Source organism: Falco peregrinus, chromosome 7 (genome assembly GCF_023634155.1).
Source record: "Falco peregrinus isolate bFalPer1 chromosome 7, bFalPer1.pri, whole genome shotgun sequence".
Taxonomy (NCBI): Eukaryota; Metazoa; Chordata; class Aves; order Falconiformes; family Falconidae; genus Falco; species Falco peregrinus.
In genome coordinates, this window is record NC_073727.1 from 26,476,733 (window position 1) to 26,493,839 (window position 17,107).

General features: G+C 42.5%; 1 protein-coding gene across 4 annotated transcripts in view; it reads right to left on the reverse strand.

The window, feature by feature from the left end:
* The window catches only part of METTL24 (methyltransferase like 24), a 48,190-nt gene that overhangs the window by 17,685 nt on the left and 13,398 nt on the right, over positions 1-17,107 (reverse strand). For 3 of the 4 annotated variants that reach the window (XM_055810106.1, XM_055810108.1, XM_027796110.2), the window contains exons 2-3: positions 9,773-9,871; positions 5,834-5,973 (exon numbers count right to left, since the gene is read on the reverse strand). In XM_055810106.1, the coding sequence (XP_055666081.1) occupies positions 5,834-5,973; positions 9,773-9,871 (239 nt within the window). The remainder of the gene's footprint in view (positions 1-5,833; positions 5,974-9,772; positions 9,872-17,107) is intronic. The other variant, XM_055810107.1, reaches the window with a different exon arrangement.

Below are 17,107 nucleotides of genomic sequence, written 5' to 3' on the forward strand. Positions count from 1 at the left end.
ACTATTTGTGAGTAGGACATTTTGAGGATTCACAGTAAAAGAAGGTAAAAATCCAACCTATTTGTTTCTGAAGCAAACTGGAGGAGCTGTTGTGCTCCTTCTTGGGATATGTCCACAGCACTGAGCACAATCTAACCCTAATTCTGATGCGATAACCAGAAATAAAGCTAAGGGTCCACAATAGTACCTGCTGAAGACTCAGAATAAGTAGTTAGATAAAGGAAATTTAAAGGAACATTTTCCAATGTCACATTCATAACTGACCTTAAGAAACTTCTGATGAAATTTTTCATTTATTGAATGAAACTACTGGAGTGGATTAGACAAACTAACCTCACCAGAAAATTCAAATTCCATGCAATATACTGCATTAGAATGAAGGGCTCCTTTCAAGGCAAGAACTAAACCACCTTTAGCCAGGGTGATAAACTTTCCAAAGAGCTTTTTCTTAATTCAGAAGCTGACATAATTTATAAAAAGGAAATTAAATGTTTAGAACCTTTGTGCTGACATTATTCCTCTATTTATGTTTTGTATATATACGTATATATTCTCCTATTTTCAACTTGCTTTTTCTTTTAAAGATTACAATACTTTCCTTAGTACCCACTGCAAAAAATTCCAATAACCAAGCCATAAGCAGAAAAGCAAACATATTTAAAATTTATACAATACCATTTTGTGAAAATCAGGCGTATTTCCCACGGTGCCTATAATCTACTGTTACCATGATGAGTCACAATGACCACCAACAGGGACAAGACACAAGAATCAAATGCCTCTTTTCCTCTGTGCACAGGAAGACACAGATAAAAAAGCAAATTTAAAAATAAGCTGTTCACAACAGTAGCAGAGCTTTTACACAGACTTAAGAGAAAGACCGCTGGTAATTTGGAAAAGATGCCAAAGAAGGATAAAAATTAATAGCCCCATCATATAGCAGTCTTTTCTCAGTTCCTGTCTTTGCAAGGAGATGATGTACTTTACAAGGCTGTGCCATATTCCCACCTCCTACAGCCCACTGGTTCACACAGAATATACTAAAACTAAAAAATTCTGGTATTGACCATTGCCATCACATGTCTGGACCACAGACCTTCCCTACTGTGTAAAACAGGACATTCATTCCTGCTCCTCTGAGCTTGTTCCAAACGTGGTTCAAATCATGCACTAACCCTTAAAGTTAATCAAAATTATGCTGTTGGAAATACACACATGTAGTGCTGGGAAGTCAATCAAGTGTTTAAATCAGCACTTCAACCAGTTTTACTAATTGAGAATATCCACTATGTACTAACAGCATGGCATTTATTTATCACACACAAACCATTATAGGGCAATACTCTTGGATGCACTGTCAGAGCACCTGCTACACTACACCACAATTACAAATTAGAAATGGTGCGAGACTGAAATAATTCTGGCTATTTGCATCAATATGTAAAAGATGGTATGTTTTAAATCATGCTACACTATGCTATGACATTAAGCTAACACTAAATATTTTACATAGATAACATACTGATAAAATAAAATGAATCCAACTCATGAAGCAATGTTTGGAAGAGCATATGTTTTGGAAGTTACCGCTACGATATGATGCTTGCTGTAATATTGGCTAAGCACAGTGTAATGGTAGCCTATTAGAAGGTCTCCTCTCAACCATCCTCCCCTTTAAACATCCTGAGAAAGCAGGAAGAGACAGGGTTTGCAAAATCAGGCCAGTGTGCTTTTAAGAACAGCTCCACTTCACAGGATTCCAGCTCATACAGCTGTGTAGGAGGACAGGAGAGGAGTTTTCTTTTAATACATTCAACACACATTAGGAAAAAAAGTTCAGAAGTTAACAAAATGAATCAATGTGTTTGTCTGCATGTGGCTTTCTGAAGAAGGGACAATGATGGACAAAGACCAGTGTAATCCCTTAGGAATGAGAAACTGGCAAAAAATGACAAAACATGTGAATTGTTGGGGACAGTGACAGCATTAGAGTGATGAGCCTACCAGTGACCGATGGATACATGTACCCATAACACACTTCTAACAGTACCAGCTGCTACAATCCAGAGGGCCAAACGGTTTTGATGTAGACAAACCTCAGGCTGCCTCCAAACAGACTGCTACTTATGTGGACTGCAAAGGGAGGTTCACAGTGGTGCAAAACAGAAAAAAAAATACAGATGAAGGTGAAGAAGGTGCTGATATATCTTCTGGCACTCTAGCTATCGGCTCAAGTTTATGCCTGAAGAGGGATCTAAGAAAAAAACAATATTTAGGAGAGAAAAAAAAACATCTCCAAAAGAACTGGTCTGAAACGTTTCTGGCTTACAGGTGATTGTGCTAAGGGATAACACAGCATGAAAAAGGTAAACAAATTAGGTCTCCTAGGAAAGATTTTGTGGTTTTTTTAAAAGAAAGGTGTGGAGGTCACAGAAGACTAGAGAGGCCCTTCCCCACCATCAGGAGAGAGTAGTTGCTGCCTCCAGCAACAGCAAAATTAAAAATGCTAAAGACACCGACCTATTTTTACTGTAAAGGAGAAGACAGCTTAGTTACGGAGTTGGCAGTCACACACAGTCCCCTGCACTCTGGGCAGAAGTGGGCTTTCAAAGCAGCAGAAACAGCATCTGCAAGACCAGCTCTCCTAGCCTCGTGCATGTGGGAAGGAAGGGCTCACTGGCACTGCTCCCCACCGGCACTGCTCCCCACCGGCAGCAGGGCAGGGACGCTGACCCAGGACAGAGCACAGCACAGCAGGGAGCAGTGTCCCTTGGCTGTCCCCTGCTCCCAGGGTTTGCAGAGGGTCACGGTACACAGAGCCTTGCACTCAGAAAAACCACTGGGCTGCAGCTTGCACCGAACGGAGCATCACAACATCCCCGTGTCATCCTGGCGTGCAGCCAGCACACAGGCAGTACAAAAGATGCTTTGTCTCCTCCAGCACAGCTCTACTGGACACCTGTAGCTGATCCAGACTGATAACTGCAGGTACTCCAGCTCCCACAGAGGCCACAAGAGACAGAGCTGTAAAGCCATGCATGTTTCAAATCCAGCTTTCCCTTTCTGTGTTCCCCCTCCTCCCCTTGTTTCTCAAAGGAAGACAATCAAGCTCTGCAGCTCAGGAAAAAAGAAGCATCCCCTGCCTGGATCCTAAAGACCCTACACTTTGAGATCCACCTGAAAGGGCTTTTATACAGTATTGCAGCAAGACTCTCTAAGTCTCAACTGGTAAGTTTCTGAAATCCTATTCATTTATATTATCTCAGCTTGAGTGCCTGCCTGTGGTGTTTGTAACAGACTTAGCTTAATCTAAGGAGATTTAGCACTAATAACTAGAGCTCACTAATGCATATTGCAATTACATATCATACTGGGAAATTCTGTCCCCAAGCAAAAACACTGCTGATTCTCAGTAGGGGAAGCAACTAATACTAATCTAAAAAGATCTCCAGATGTTTCAGATGCTGCTTGCTCCCATTCAAAAGTAACCTCTTCTATAGCATCCAAGAAGGCAAAGCCTAAGCAGCGTGTTTTGTTCCATTTTTAATGATATATGGATTTAATTCAGGATTCCCAGTAAAACACACACTGAACTTTCACATTTGTCCTCCATCCACCCTCTCCACAGGGTGTATTCTTCACTGGAAGCAGCTGCTCCCCCTTTGCTTGTTATGAAGTGTATGAGATAACAGAAATGTTTAAAGGGGATTTTCGTCTTACTCAGAACAAAATTACTTTTCTGCCTGTCGTAAACTAAAGAAAGTGAGTCTGAGAAAAGAACTATGCAGCAACAAGCTCCAAAGGCTGCAGAAGTAAACCGGAGGACTGAAGACTACCCCTCCTCAACATCAAATATTTCCCTTTTACTTTTTATCTGCTTCATGTGATGCATCATAGTTGGGTACTTACTGCACATGTGTATCTGATGATTAATGGGAAAGCCAACATCAATTTCAGTCTCTGCTAAGCCCTACTGTTCTATCAGTACAGCAAATCTGGCATTCAGGCTCCCTGTACCATACCCAAAGTGGCACCACATATAGAACACTGGTATACATGCACTAACTCAGATTTATTCAAAACCATTCGCAAATTACCTCTGGGTGGCCAGTTTTGTGCCAAATCTGCATTTACTAGTACAGATGAAATCAACTCTGTGTTGTGCCTACTGGCCAATTCAACAAAAATACCATTTCAGCCCACACTTGGTCCATAGCAAAAGGCAAGAGGGACACGATACATGAGCTCAGGTCTAATATTAATGATCATGTAATCTGAAGGTCTAGATTAATTCCACCGAACTTTGGATACTTTCCCAAAACATCTAAAGTCAGCAGCCACATTACACCAAACTTCCTCTATAATCGAAGGAAAGCTATACCTACCTCCAGAATGTTATTTAGCTTAGCTGATTTTCCACCCGAATGTGCCTGCCTCTCCCTACTACCAGGAGCCTCAGGCAATGAGCCAGTACTATACAGTCAAGCAGGTAGTCTGGACCTGAGCATGGAGTATAACACAGCATCTCTCCTAACTTTCATGGGAATGTGAAAAGCAAACAGAAAACCTTGTAAACCTGTACTTTGCACTAAACCCAGCTAAGTAGAATTTGAAATAGATTGCTTTTTGTGGTCTGAATGTTCTTTGCAACAGTAGTTGAAAGGAGTTTGCTCTCCATATATGTGATTTGTCTTTAAAGGGCATGTTATTGTTGTTCTGCCACAGAGCAATGCAGCTGAACAAAACCTGAGAGCCCCTCACCCTCTGAGGTGTTTGGCCTTTACAGCTCAGTATAAACTTGAGCCAAATGCAAACCCACCCAAATTAACAGAAAATACTCCCTTGGACTGCAGCGCACTCTGCGTCCACTTTACATTAATTGCTGGTGTTAACTGCTTATCACTGAGAAACACCACCCCGACACAGTTCCTTGATATCCACCATTTGTCAGACCCACAGCAGCAAAATCACAGAAATAAACTGCACTGGTTTAAGGGACATGAAGCCTTTCAATACATCTCTGACCTAAAGCTGGCTCCCAGGACAGCAGACAGTTTTATCAGGAGGCAGCAGTCATGTGGTGATCTGTGTAAAACGAGCTCCAGACCCCAGCAATCATTTTCCTAATGCACCTGCACACTCATGGGTAATACAAAAGTTACAAAAAAAAAAAAAATGCCTGACAAACTGTAAGAACTGACTTCCCTCAGCCTTCCAGGAAAGAGTGTTTTATTAGCAGGGAAACAGGCTGCACTTGTGGTTTTACTACCTGTGAAAGCAATTGTTCTGTGATGAGTGAAAACCTCAATCTCAAGTGCTGTAAACATCATAAACACTACAAACATTTTTAAATAAAGCTTCAACTGCCTTTATTATTAGCACTTCGGCACATGTCACCCCTTAAGTGCTTAGCAAACACACTCTCATATGGAAATGAACCGTTTTGTCCCAGGGGTAGTTAATGAAGTTTTCTAAGTAATGCTGCTGAAGTACCTGACAATTATGCAAGTCATTTCTGCTCATAGAAGATGTTGTAGGCTTTATGGTTTATCTCATTAATTTTCATCATCCTCTACATGAACTACCACTCACTACTCACCATTAAGCCATCTGTTTCCATACCGATATTAGAAAGGCAAAGGAAAACAAAAACCCTCATGGAGAAAGGTTTTTCCTTAAAAACAGTTTACAGAAGCAAATCAACATATAACAGACACACCCGAACTAAGCATGTATTTCAAAAGACAACTTTGTTGCAGACTGTGTTGCATTTATAGAGCTTTTTGAAGCTTGGTGTCATGAAAATTTGCTCTCTTTTACAGCTAGCACTTACCCAAGGGAATAGAGACGGCATTGCTTGCTTCTAATTCTATGAATGAGGCTAAACCTCTCATCAAGACAGATCGACCAGGGCTTCTTTGTGGTTTCAGAGTACTCTCTCAGGCTGTTCAGGTTCATGCGTTCACATGAAATCTGTTGAAACCAAAGGATGTTTCATTTTAAGACAGGATTTTTAATTTGTTTTTAATTTGCCTTCTGGGGAAAGAGTGGAAAGCAGAAAAAATGTTAATTGGTTTCATTTAAATCTGATTATCAATCTGATACACAGCTATGGAGATTTGATGACTTTTTTTCCTCGTTCATCTGTTCTGCTTGGTGAAATTTAAGGCTTACATAATCACCCAGAGAGCAATGTAGTTTGAAAAGCAAATAATTAAGCATTAGTACTATACCCACAAATCAATTTTCCCTGAGAATAAGTTATTTCAGCACTAAAATGTTTAACTTTTTTCTTTTCAAACCTCGGAGTGGATTTTGCATCCTGAATAATGTTAAAATCACGTCATGATTCAAGATTGCAATTACAATTTGCAGTGTCACTGCAATATACACTGTATACCTTACCTAGAGCGTCCTGGATCTCAGTTCCAGAAGGGACATTACCCCAATCCATCCCCTCTCCAACAACGAAGGGATTGAAGTAAGTGCTTAACTAAACAGAGGAATCTTAGCACCTCTGTCTGTGCTGGGCTGGCTTAGATATCTCGAGTCTACAGCCAGGATAAAAGAGATAAAGACCCCGCAGGAAGGAACACTGTAAGCCAAAGTCCTTGTAAAGACCAAGAAAGCAAGGACCAAAATGTTCTAGATTCATCAGAAACCTGGAAGTGTCAAAAATCACTTAACTGAGAGGTGAAGTCAGCTTTGCCAGCAGCTGAGCAGCAGCCTGCAACAGCCAAAATACAGCGGTGACCGAGCCAATGAAGCCAGAGCCCTGGGAATGACACCCTGCGGAGGAGACCCTGCCTGCAGCACCAGCTCTGCCTACCCACCCAGCAGCCTGGGCCAGCGCTTCACCCCCAGGCTCTGCCACACCATTCTGCACCATCCCGTTCTCCTGACCCGCTCTGGAAAAGGCAGGCATGGAGCTGGGGGTGCTGCAGCCTTTCAGCGTTCAGGACGCAGGGCACAGCAGGCAATGGGAAGCCAGTGCAGTTTGTACAGCTGTCACCGTAGCAGTGGTAAGGAGGTAACGGGAAGAAGAAGTAAGCACCAAAGCTGTGGCTACTTCTGCCCAGGAGAGGCTGTGCCATGCTGCATCAGCATCAGCTTACAGTTGCTTGTTGAAGGGCTTTTCAAATCATGTGCAGCCCCGCCATCAAATTCAGGGGTTGCAGGGCACAGGCTGCTAACACACAGATAGGAAAGCAAAGACTGAGAAGAGTTGCAGGAACGCAGCTCACCCATCATGATGAAAAGTTGTTCTTTGGGCCCAGTACCAGCCCTGGCTGCAGGGATGGGAGCTGGCACTGTCAGAAAGCCAGCAATAAAATGGTGGGAAGAACAGCAGCAAAGACAAAACCAGGTTAAACATCAGCCCTGAACTGACTGTTCTCCTCTCGTTCCTTCCTTCCTCTACAGCAGACTACCCAGGCTCAGCCCGCAGTTTTAGCCAACCCAAGAAGCACAGGCCTGCCCCACCTGGAACCACAGAAATGGAACAATTTTACACAGGGGTGAGAGTAAAAACTGGGCTACCACTAGCCATTGCTGTGGTAAGCACTCTCCACCACGTGCCTTATAATAAGTAAACAAAACTCTCATTCTTTAAGAAGCTTAAGCTCTGAAAGATCCATTACCTGGAGCATTAGATCTAAAGAACTGCATGCTGCATCACCACCTCCCTGCTCCTGCTCAGCTCATAATTCCCATGGGAAATTCATACCAGCTAATATAGCATCTCTTCCTGCTGCTCTCAGGATTCACTAAGTTTTAAGCAATGATTTGCACTGCACCCCACCACCCATTTCCCTTCAGTCACGTAACAATCAAGGAATAAATGGCATTGCAATAACGAGCACTAATTTTAAGACACAGAAGCATAATGTGCTCTCTACAGAAAAGTAAGATTCTGCAGTGCTGCCACTTAATTGACTCACGGCATTATGAGCAATTATAACACTCAGAATTTGGAGCAATTTTCAAAGCTTTTGCTACTTAATAGCTCTTGCTATCAAAAATAAAAAAACCTGAACCCTGCCTTTAGCACCATCACCAGTCTGTTGCGTGATTTACAGACCCTGACGCACTGAGCTCACACCCTGTTCTGGGCTTCTGCTCGCTACTATGATACAAACAACAGCACATATAAGGTGGCTCTTCGGATCGCTAGTTACCAGCACTGGAAAATGTTTTCTGGCCGCACCTTGACCCTGCTGACATGGCATCTTCCCCCTCCAGCAGTTCAAGCCATTCTACACTAATGGCAGGGAGCTGAACTCAGGCACAGTGATCAGTAGCCACTTGCTCAGCAAACAAGGAAAATGAGATCCCATGCTCATCTACGTAAGCAGGATCCCACCTCCAGAAGTGCTCATACCAGTCATGGTGTTATCCTGTCAGTTAATAATCCTATAACATCTGCCAGGTGAGGAACAAGGATTCCTCTCATTTTTTGTTTTCACTTATGCTCGTCCCCCTGACCAGGGTCAGCTCCTCTGGGAACGAAACTTCTCGATTAGTGTGTCAGAAGCAATAAACTCTCTGCTAATTGATGTCCAAGTAGGCTTTGACCTAACTAGTGGAGTTTAGCAGCATCTGCCACTGTTTATTAAGTCACCAAGATGAAGGATGTTTTCAGCTTAATATGACTGCAGCAGCCTGAAGTTCTGTACAACAAAACAAGCTACACACATCTCTTGCTGTCTCCACATGCATCATGTTGCCTCTTGCCCTCTCAGTGCTGGCATGAGTGGAGGTAACAATGTCATTTTCTTGAGCATTTAGTCAGGGGTACCCACAAGTGGGAGGATAAGTGAACACTCTGCTACCCTCCCAGTTACCACACCATCAGCACAGCAGCATATTTTTAGACGTGTTTCAAATTAATCTTGTCTCAGCCTTGAAAGCATTGCATTAACAAAGAATTTTGTATGTGGATGATGTTTCAGTGACATTAGCACCTGAGGCTTTTTGCTGTTGTCCAGTGTAAGTGATGATGCAGTTAAATCTGTATTCAAGAGTCAGCTGCTGATAGACCTGGGTATCGAAAGCAGCTGCCCTGTCAGAACTGTGGACATCCAGCACCTTTTCCATTTTTTATTACAGGAAATGTATGTGTAAATGCTGTTGTGCAGGAGTGATGCCTCCATTAAGACATGACAGCTCAATTTCTGTATATGCTGAACCCCAGAAGTATCTGTCAGTGCAATCTGGATTTGAAAATGTCACCTGTGAAAAAGCACATAAGAACACTGATTTTTCAGGTCATCATTTTTGTCCGCAAAATATCAGGATTCTATTGGTGTTCCTGGGACAACCTGTCCAAGTTAGCGACCATTGCCCTGTTCTCATTTTACTGGGAACCTCAAATGCCTTTTTACCTAAAATTAGACTGTTTATCACATTATTATTGAGAGCTGGAGTGGCGGAATACACAGTCCTCTTGCTACAGAGTGCTCTGTATTTTTCTGTGTCTGACAGAGAGCGAGAAAGAGAGCAGGAGAGGAACCATGTCTGGAATTTCAGTCATAGTGTACTCCTGTCAGGAGATAAACCCATCTGGAAATAAAAACCAAGGAAATAATGCATTTTTTTTCTACCCTGTGTTTTGACCTTTACATCCATGTTGACCATTGCTGCTAGGTTAAGCACCTTTAGAAATAAAGCAGTTCCAAAACCAGTTTGGTGTAAGGTTAATTTCTTATCTGAGAGGGCACAGCCTGTACCAGGCAAACTGTTTTCTGAACAGAGGCTGAAATAAAAAACCTACCTGAGAAGTGCTAATGTACTTCAAGAACCTCAAGGCCTCGTAGTTGAGGGAAGGAGTCTGACTTGCCCATGGCTGTAGTTCAATGTGCCATCTTACAGTCTGCAAAGCAATACAAAAAACACTTTAAAGGAACAGGATTCATTTCTTGGTACAAGCACAAAATGCAAGGGCTAATAAATTAAGGAGATTTAATTTCAAATAAAAAGAGTTTCTGAGGGGCTTGTCTACACATGAAAGTAATTTCAGAATAAAGTAGGGTTTGAACTACAGTGAAAGACCATCTAACGATGATTTATTATGATCAGCTTTGAAAGCAGATGTAGGTAATTCAGAAAGAAAGGGCTCTTCATCCAGGATACATGTGTCAATACAGTTATTCTAGGACACCCAAGTAAGCTCTGGCTTGTAGAAGTGCATGAAGAAAACCAAGATGTAACTAATTCCTTTAGCAAAACATCTGAAAACAGTAAAATACTTCAAATTTTATATCTACCATGTATCTCTGCTTGAATGTCCTCTGAAACAAGAACTTGAATTGCACTCATCATCACCAAAGGAAACGTCTGCAAACAATCTTTCCCTTTTTAAAATACAGATTTGATAGAAAAGAAAGTTTGTTGAGGTCTTTAAGAAAAGCTTTTTTCCTCTCCCATGCTTGCCTGACAAGATATACCAGAATTCTTTGTTTTCCTGAAAAAACATCCATGTGGCTGTCCGTAGCCCTATCACTCCTCATTTTCATAGCCGCAGGGAAGCAGCTTTGGTGGATGCTTTCTGCACTCCCTTTGAGGCCCCTCAGCTCTGAACCACAGGGATCCTGTCAGTTTTTCCAGCAACACTTCCCACATAGAGTGGGACAGAAGAGGTCTTTCAGACATGTGCTTACAGAACAACGGGGCTCCGCGCTCCCATCTGCTCCACCTTCTCCAAATTCTGCCCGCTTTTGTCACACTGGGAAGTTTAGATGTGTTATCTCTTGCCCTCAAGTAGATAAAAATACAAGCACGGTGTTAAGTTGTACTAAATTAAGATTGATTCCTCATGGCTTTTCATCTTCAGGCGCCCTAAGTCACTTCTATGGCTGGGCAGGTAGTATCAAGCTTCCCTTTAATCATCCCCAATTAACTGAGCTTCCATAATGAAGAGGATGGGGGTTTTCCCCCACAGGTTTATCCTGACATTCAGTAACATACCAAACAGGAACCTCATTTGAGGTTCCCACAGCACTGTATTTCAAACAAAGCCCTGGAAAACATAAAGGAAATAGCTACTGAAGAGGATGGAAGCAGATCAGAGAGGCAAGGTGCTGAGCCCCCAGACAGGACCAGTCTGTGGTGCCAGAAGAAGAGCCAACATGGTGACAGTGGAGATCCTCTGAGGAACACAGGAAAGAAAAAGAGGCGGCAAAACTAGAAAAAAAAGAGATGATTAAAGAGGACCATCAGACCAGATGGAGTTTGCCTTGAGCCGATACCATGAATTGATATTTTTGCAGCCTAAGTAAACATAGTCTGGAGTGAACATGAGCCAGAAGGTCTGTGTGAGGTTTATTGTTCCTTTAGCGTTTGCTCTTTGGGCTTTTTTTACTGTAAAGAGATGCTGAGATATTTTTTTCCCCAGCAGACAAAAGTAGCATTTCCCACCCTGAAACTTGCTGCCTGCAGCAAACATGGCTTCCTACACCCTGCATAGCACAAGGCTGGAAGCAAGCTAGCAAGTCCTGCAGCAGCACGTACCCCTGACCCGCTGACTGCAGAGGCAGCCTGCAAGCAGCTAACAGCAGGAGGATAGGTGCATGCTGGGGAGCAAAATGCACGTAATTTTTCAGAATGAGTCACAGTTCACACAGCTGAATAACGTTTGCAATGTCAGTAATGCTTTTGTTTCAACAGGCTTGAAAACTGAAATGAAAATGAAGACTGACAATCATTTTCAGGGAAAAAAAAAAAAAACCCCAACACAAACCCCAGACACCTAAACATCTGTGCCCAGTTATTCTGAATTCTATTTGTGTGAGAAGTAGCTCATTAAGTAGGGGAATTGCAGGGTGGCCATTGTGGCACTGCTCAGCAAGAATTCCCTCTGCACAGAGTTGACAGGGAAGAAAAAGAAAAAAATTCCCTATAATTAACCATGTGAATGAGGTTCTTTTTCAGTAGAGTGCAATATCCAAGAGCTACTGTGTCTTACTCTCAGATTCTTAAAATCTTAAAGATGACGAACTGCCTTCCTACTGACTCCAAAAATATATCAATAAACACATAAAAAGGAAGACTAAACACCACTCACCCCCACCCCCCCAAAAGAGGGAAAAATCAGAAAAAGGTCAACCTTTTATATAGTTCTTTAAATTCAGGAGCACTACATAAATGTTACTTTTGTGAAAGAGATCAGACCCGAGCTCCTGTTTGAGGGCACTGCTTTTGAATAGCTTTTCAAACTTCACACTTGGGCCCTGGCTCCTTACTAAGCAGCAGCCTATTTCCATTCACTAATGAATACATCAGAGATGCCTGTTCCTAACACCTACTAAACACCCCTCCGGGGGGCTTCAATAGCTGCATTACAATAAGATTCACAGATGACAAAGAGGGATGAAAACGATGAAAACCCAGTACATCTCTTGGACAAGGTACACCCTCCCAGCAGGTAAGTCAGTGATGTTGGTGATGCAGTTTGGGTATGTTCAGGACTCACAAAATATCCCCCTGAAGAAGCTACTCCCTATGTACATCAGTAGCCTTTGTTTATAGTTTTTCAGGTAATTTTCAGCCTGTTCTATAGTGTTTCCACATAAGCCCTCTCAAATTAACTCTACAGATAAAAGGCACCCAACCCCTGTGAACCAACTGCTTTGTGAAAATAAGGTTTACTCCTGATAAACGCATGTGTCTTATTTTAAGGAGTTTTCCCCTCTAGACTTCCCAATTTTGTCTATTCAGAGCAACCTGACTGTGGCATCATGAGTTGGATTTTCTCCCTTGTATCACAGAAACCTCTAGAGTAAATAAGCAAGAGCAGGCCCCTGAGGCTGCTATACAAAGCAAGCTGTGGAGCAGCTCCTTTCACAGGCGGCTTCTACAGCAAGTGCACAAGAGGAGCAGAGGAGGTATTAGAGTCCATATTATGCTGCTCTGGATAGGACATTCAGACAGACCTCCCCAAGGTCACCCAGGAAGAGCCAGAAAATGGTTTGGACATTCTGCATCTCTGGCTATCGCCATCAGTGTGCTTTGTCCCTAGGGTAAGGACTTCCAATGAGACACCATGACGGTGTTTCCCAAACACCAATATATCCTGATTCCATAATATAAAGAGATGACAGTACCTGGGAAGTTATAATGCCCCTTAAAAAACAGCATACTGAATTATCTTGAAGTATCTCTATATATACATTTTTTCACTTATAGACACGTTACCTGGAATTAGCATTGTAAGAAAAATCAGACTTCAGCAAGACTTTATCACAGGCAATGGTCAGAGACTGACTTCAGGTGCCCCAGAAGGGTAATGGATACCAGATACCGTTAATGTGGAGTGATGTCTAAATTTTCACCACATGAGATAACCACAGAGCGAAGAAAATCTTAAGGCAATGCCATTGCTTTGTTAGGAAAACCGGGATGCATTTGAAGGTCTGACTTTTTTCCCAGGTACATCACAAGGATAAGGACTGATGTTTCCTTCAAACCAATCTGACAGTAATCCACAGTGACTCTTCTCTGGAGACCACACCCTTCCAGATTTTTCTCTCTCATCAGCCATCTATGATCATCTAATCATATAATATATATATATTATTATTAGATGATAATAATCATCTAATAATCACTTAATATCTGTAGTAAACATATGGTATCATTTATCCTAAAAATCTGAAATCATAATAGAAAGTTTAAATCAACATAAGCAAAGGACTCACAAACGAGCAGGTATAAAATTGTAGGTTTGCTAAATTTCTGGTTTTCTTAGCATAAACTTGAATACATAAATCATTAAACTCTTTCCAGATCGATTCTAGTTTCAGTGCACTAATTCAAACAGCCCAACCCCTCCCTTCCCTTCTGTTTACGTTTGAAAGTACATTTTCCATACTTCCACCTTTTTTAATTCAGTAACTGTTTCTTCCCCTCCTTTCAATTTCCTTCCTTTTTAGCAGCCTATTAAAATACAGAAACATATTAGCCATGTTTACAAACAAAAATTTGGGAACCCCATTGTCCTGCCAAGCGGTCTGTTGCTTCCAATAAAGAGACAAAAGACTTGTCAATACATACACAGATGTCTTAATCAAGGAGGAAATACTAAATCCTCTGATTAAACTGTGCAACAATGATTTTTTACATTTGAGGTAGGACCAAATGTGAATGGAAAGTACTTGTGGCAACAAATTCCATCAATAGCCATAAATATTTGCTAGTCATAGAAACAAATGACACACATCTTCACTTCCAACCATTCTGGCTGTACTCTGTGTACCATCACACTCACCCTTTGTGGAAAGCTACAGCAGAACAGAGCTTGCTTGTGGGTAAAGTTTTGCAGGGGTTTTATCAGTTTCAAATGCAATGGGTGGGATTCAAATTGCAAATTTTCAGACATCTACAAGGCAAACATGTATTTACTGGATTGCACTCCGGAAGGCTCACCCTTGTAAGAGTAGATTGTTCCTAGATATGATTTACAGGGCTTGGACATCATTTTATTAGGGCTCCCTCTGAAGCACCTGTGGCCTTAAGCACGTTATTTTGTAGTGGGCCTGTTGTTTTGTTTTTTCCCCCAGTTCAAAAGTACCTTAAATAGTGAAAGCAGCATGTGCAGCCCACCCAAGTACTGGCTTTACAGGACATGCCAGCATGCCTCACGAGGGACACGCAACAAGTGCAAAGCCTGTCAAGATGAGTGGGAGGGCTGCTGAGGGTGGAGGCGGCCAAACCTGGCACACTGCTCTTCTCGCTGACAACACAGAGCTGCTCCAGTGATGAACAATCCCTCGTGAACGCCCACATTTAGTTTCAGAGGCAATTAGCCGGTCGACTCCAAGGGAAAGCCGGGAATGAGAAAACATTCCTGCAGTGCAGACAACCAAGGACCGAGCTCCCACAGCGGGCTGGGAAGCTAAGTTAACTGACAGGACAAGATGAGGCAGACAGGCTCTTTAAGGGAATGATTCATCTCACTATAGAGTAGAGGTCTAAAATAAGAAAGATGAGTCATGCACTGGAAACATCCATGTCTCTCCATGGCCCGCAAAGGAAGCCTGGAGGACAGGCTCAGAAGTACCTACACTGTAGACATTCAACATCATAGAAGAGGAACCCCAGACCACACTATCATACGTGCCACGCGGCGGAAAAACTTGTATTTTAGAGGGCTGACACTACTCTTTATTTCTGAGCCTCAAGCAACACTTAATTGCACTTTATTCTTCAGCAAGGTTGAGTAACTCCAAATGTTTTATGTTTGGAGCAGCAATATGTGGCACAAGTCAAAACAAACTCCACCTCAAAGTGGAGGTGTCAATAGGAAAGAACAAGTATGCCTCAGCCTTGGCAAAGACCTCCTTGAGAAAGGTCAATTAATACAATCCCCTTTAGCTAAATGTAATCAGCACCATACTGAGGGCCACAAGAGGTACCTTCGTAAAAGCATGTATGCTACATCGTTAATTTAGAAGTGGCGGGGACATGCACAGGCTCAGTAAGCTGTAATTTAAAATACAGGTTTACAAAGTGACTATGACTCATATTTAAAGCTCTGAATGAATAAATTTCTAATGTGGCTGGCTTTATAGGTATCCCATCCTACATGTCTGAACTGTTTCTTTCCTTTTTTTTTTTTTTGTATTACTATTATTTTCTATTTTTCTTTGCAGTTTGGCTTTCTTAAACATGAGGTTTTTGCTTAAGAAACCATATTGCAGAAATTGCTGCATACACTCCTGCTTTGTATGCGTGTGCCTGTACTGAGAAGAGCATTGGTTTCCCTCCCAGGCACCAGGCATTGGGAGTATCACAGGGACACACAGCTGACACCTAGCCCTGCAGCCACCTGAACTGGGAATTTCCACTCCACCAGTTAAACTTCCACGTGCTGCACAAAGTCCATAATGAACTGAAAACAAATTAATACAGGAAACCTTGCCCCATTTCTTACTTTTCTGAGTTTATCTAGAGCAGAGGCATCTCTGACAACACTGCAGGCAAGCGCAAGTCGTCTCCATACCTAGCCACCGAGGGATTGCTCCATCGGCTGTATGGGTCGGGTCGGTGCAATGGAATAAACAGGCCACACAGAGAGTCCCTCCCACAGACAAACCCCTGCACTACAAACTGCCCTGTGTGACAGGATCACAGAATGGTTTGGGTTGGAAGGGACCTTTTAAAGATCACATAGTCCAACCCCCTGCCATGGGGTACCTCTTCTACTAGATCAGGTTGCTCAAAGTAAATGGTATTGGTCCCCGTATGGACTCTTGAGGGATACCACTTGCTATTGGTTTCCACTTAGACGCTGAGCTATTGACTATAACTTCTTGTACACAGCCATCCATCCTTACCCATCCAACAGTCTATCCATCAAACCCGTATCTCTCCAATTCGGATTTAAGAATGTTGTGGGGAGTCGTATCACTGCCTTATAGAAGTCCAGGTAGATGACAGCCATAGCTCTTCCCTTGTCCACTGATGCAGTCAGTCCATCATACAAGGCCACTAGATTAATCAGGCGCAACTTGCCATGTTGGCTGTCCCAAACCACCTCCCTGTCTTCAGTATGTTTTGACATATCTTTCAGGAGGATGTGCTCCATGATCTTATCCAAAGATGTGATGGCAGAACATTAGGCTGAGGAAGTGCCAGGATGAGGAAGCAACGTAACACATACAGTCAGGCTCTCCTGTGCAGCAAGGCTACAGAGTAAACCCTGCCTATGGAAAACAGTCCTGTGACAAAAGTGTTTTCTGCATTAATAAGTGGATGTCTCCAATCTAAATGAGTTTTCAACATGACTTGTGTATGACAAATTATTTCTATGTCTGGACATGTGTGTTTTATTTTACTGAAGAGGGAACTTCGAGGATGCACTTAAGTCTCCCCTAGCTCCTTGTTCTCTATGCATCACCTCCTCCAAGCCTCTGCAGCACAGCACACATTTATCTCCCTGGGAGCAGGATGCAATTGCTGCAAAAGCCAACTTACACAGCTCTGAGCATCACCCAGAGGGCTTCACTTGAGAGCAATTTAACAGCACTTGCTTCCCAGGGTTGCAGTTTGCACCATAAGTAAAACTCTTCCACTTAGCAGGGAAAAGGGAAAAAGCAATACATCTTGAATG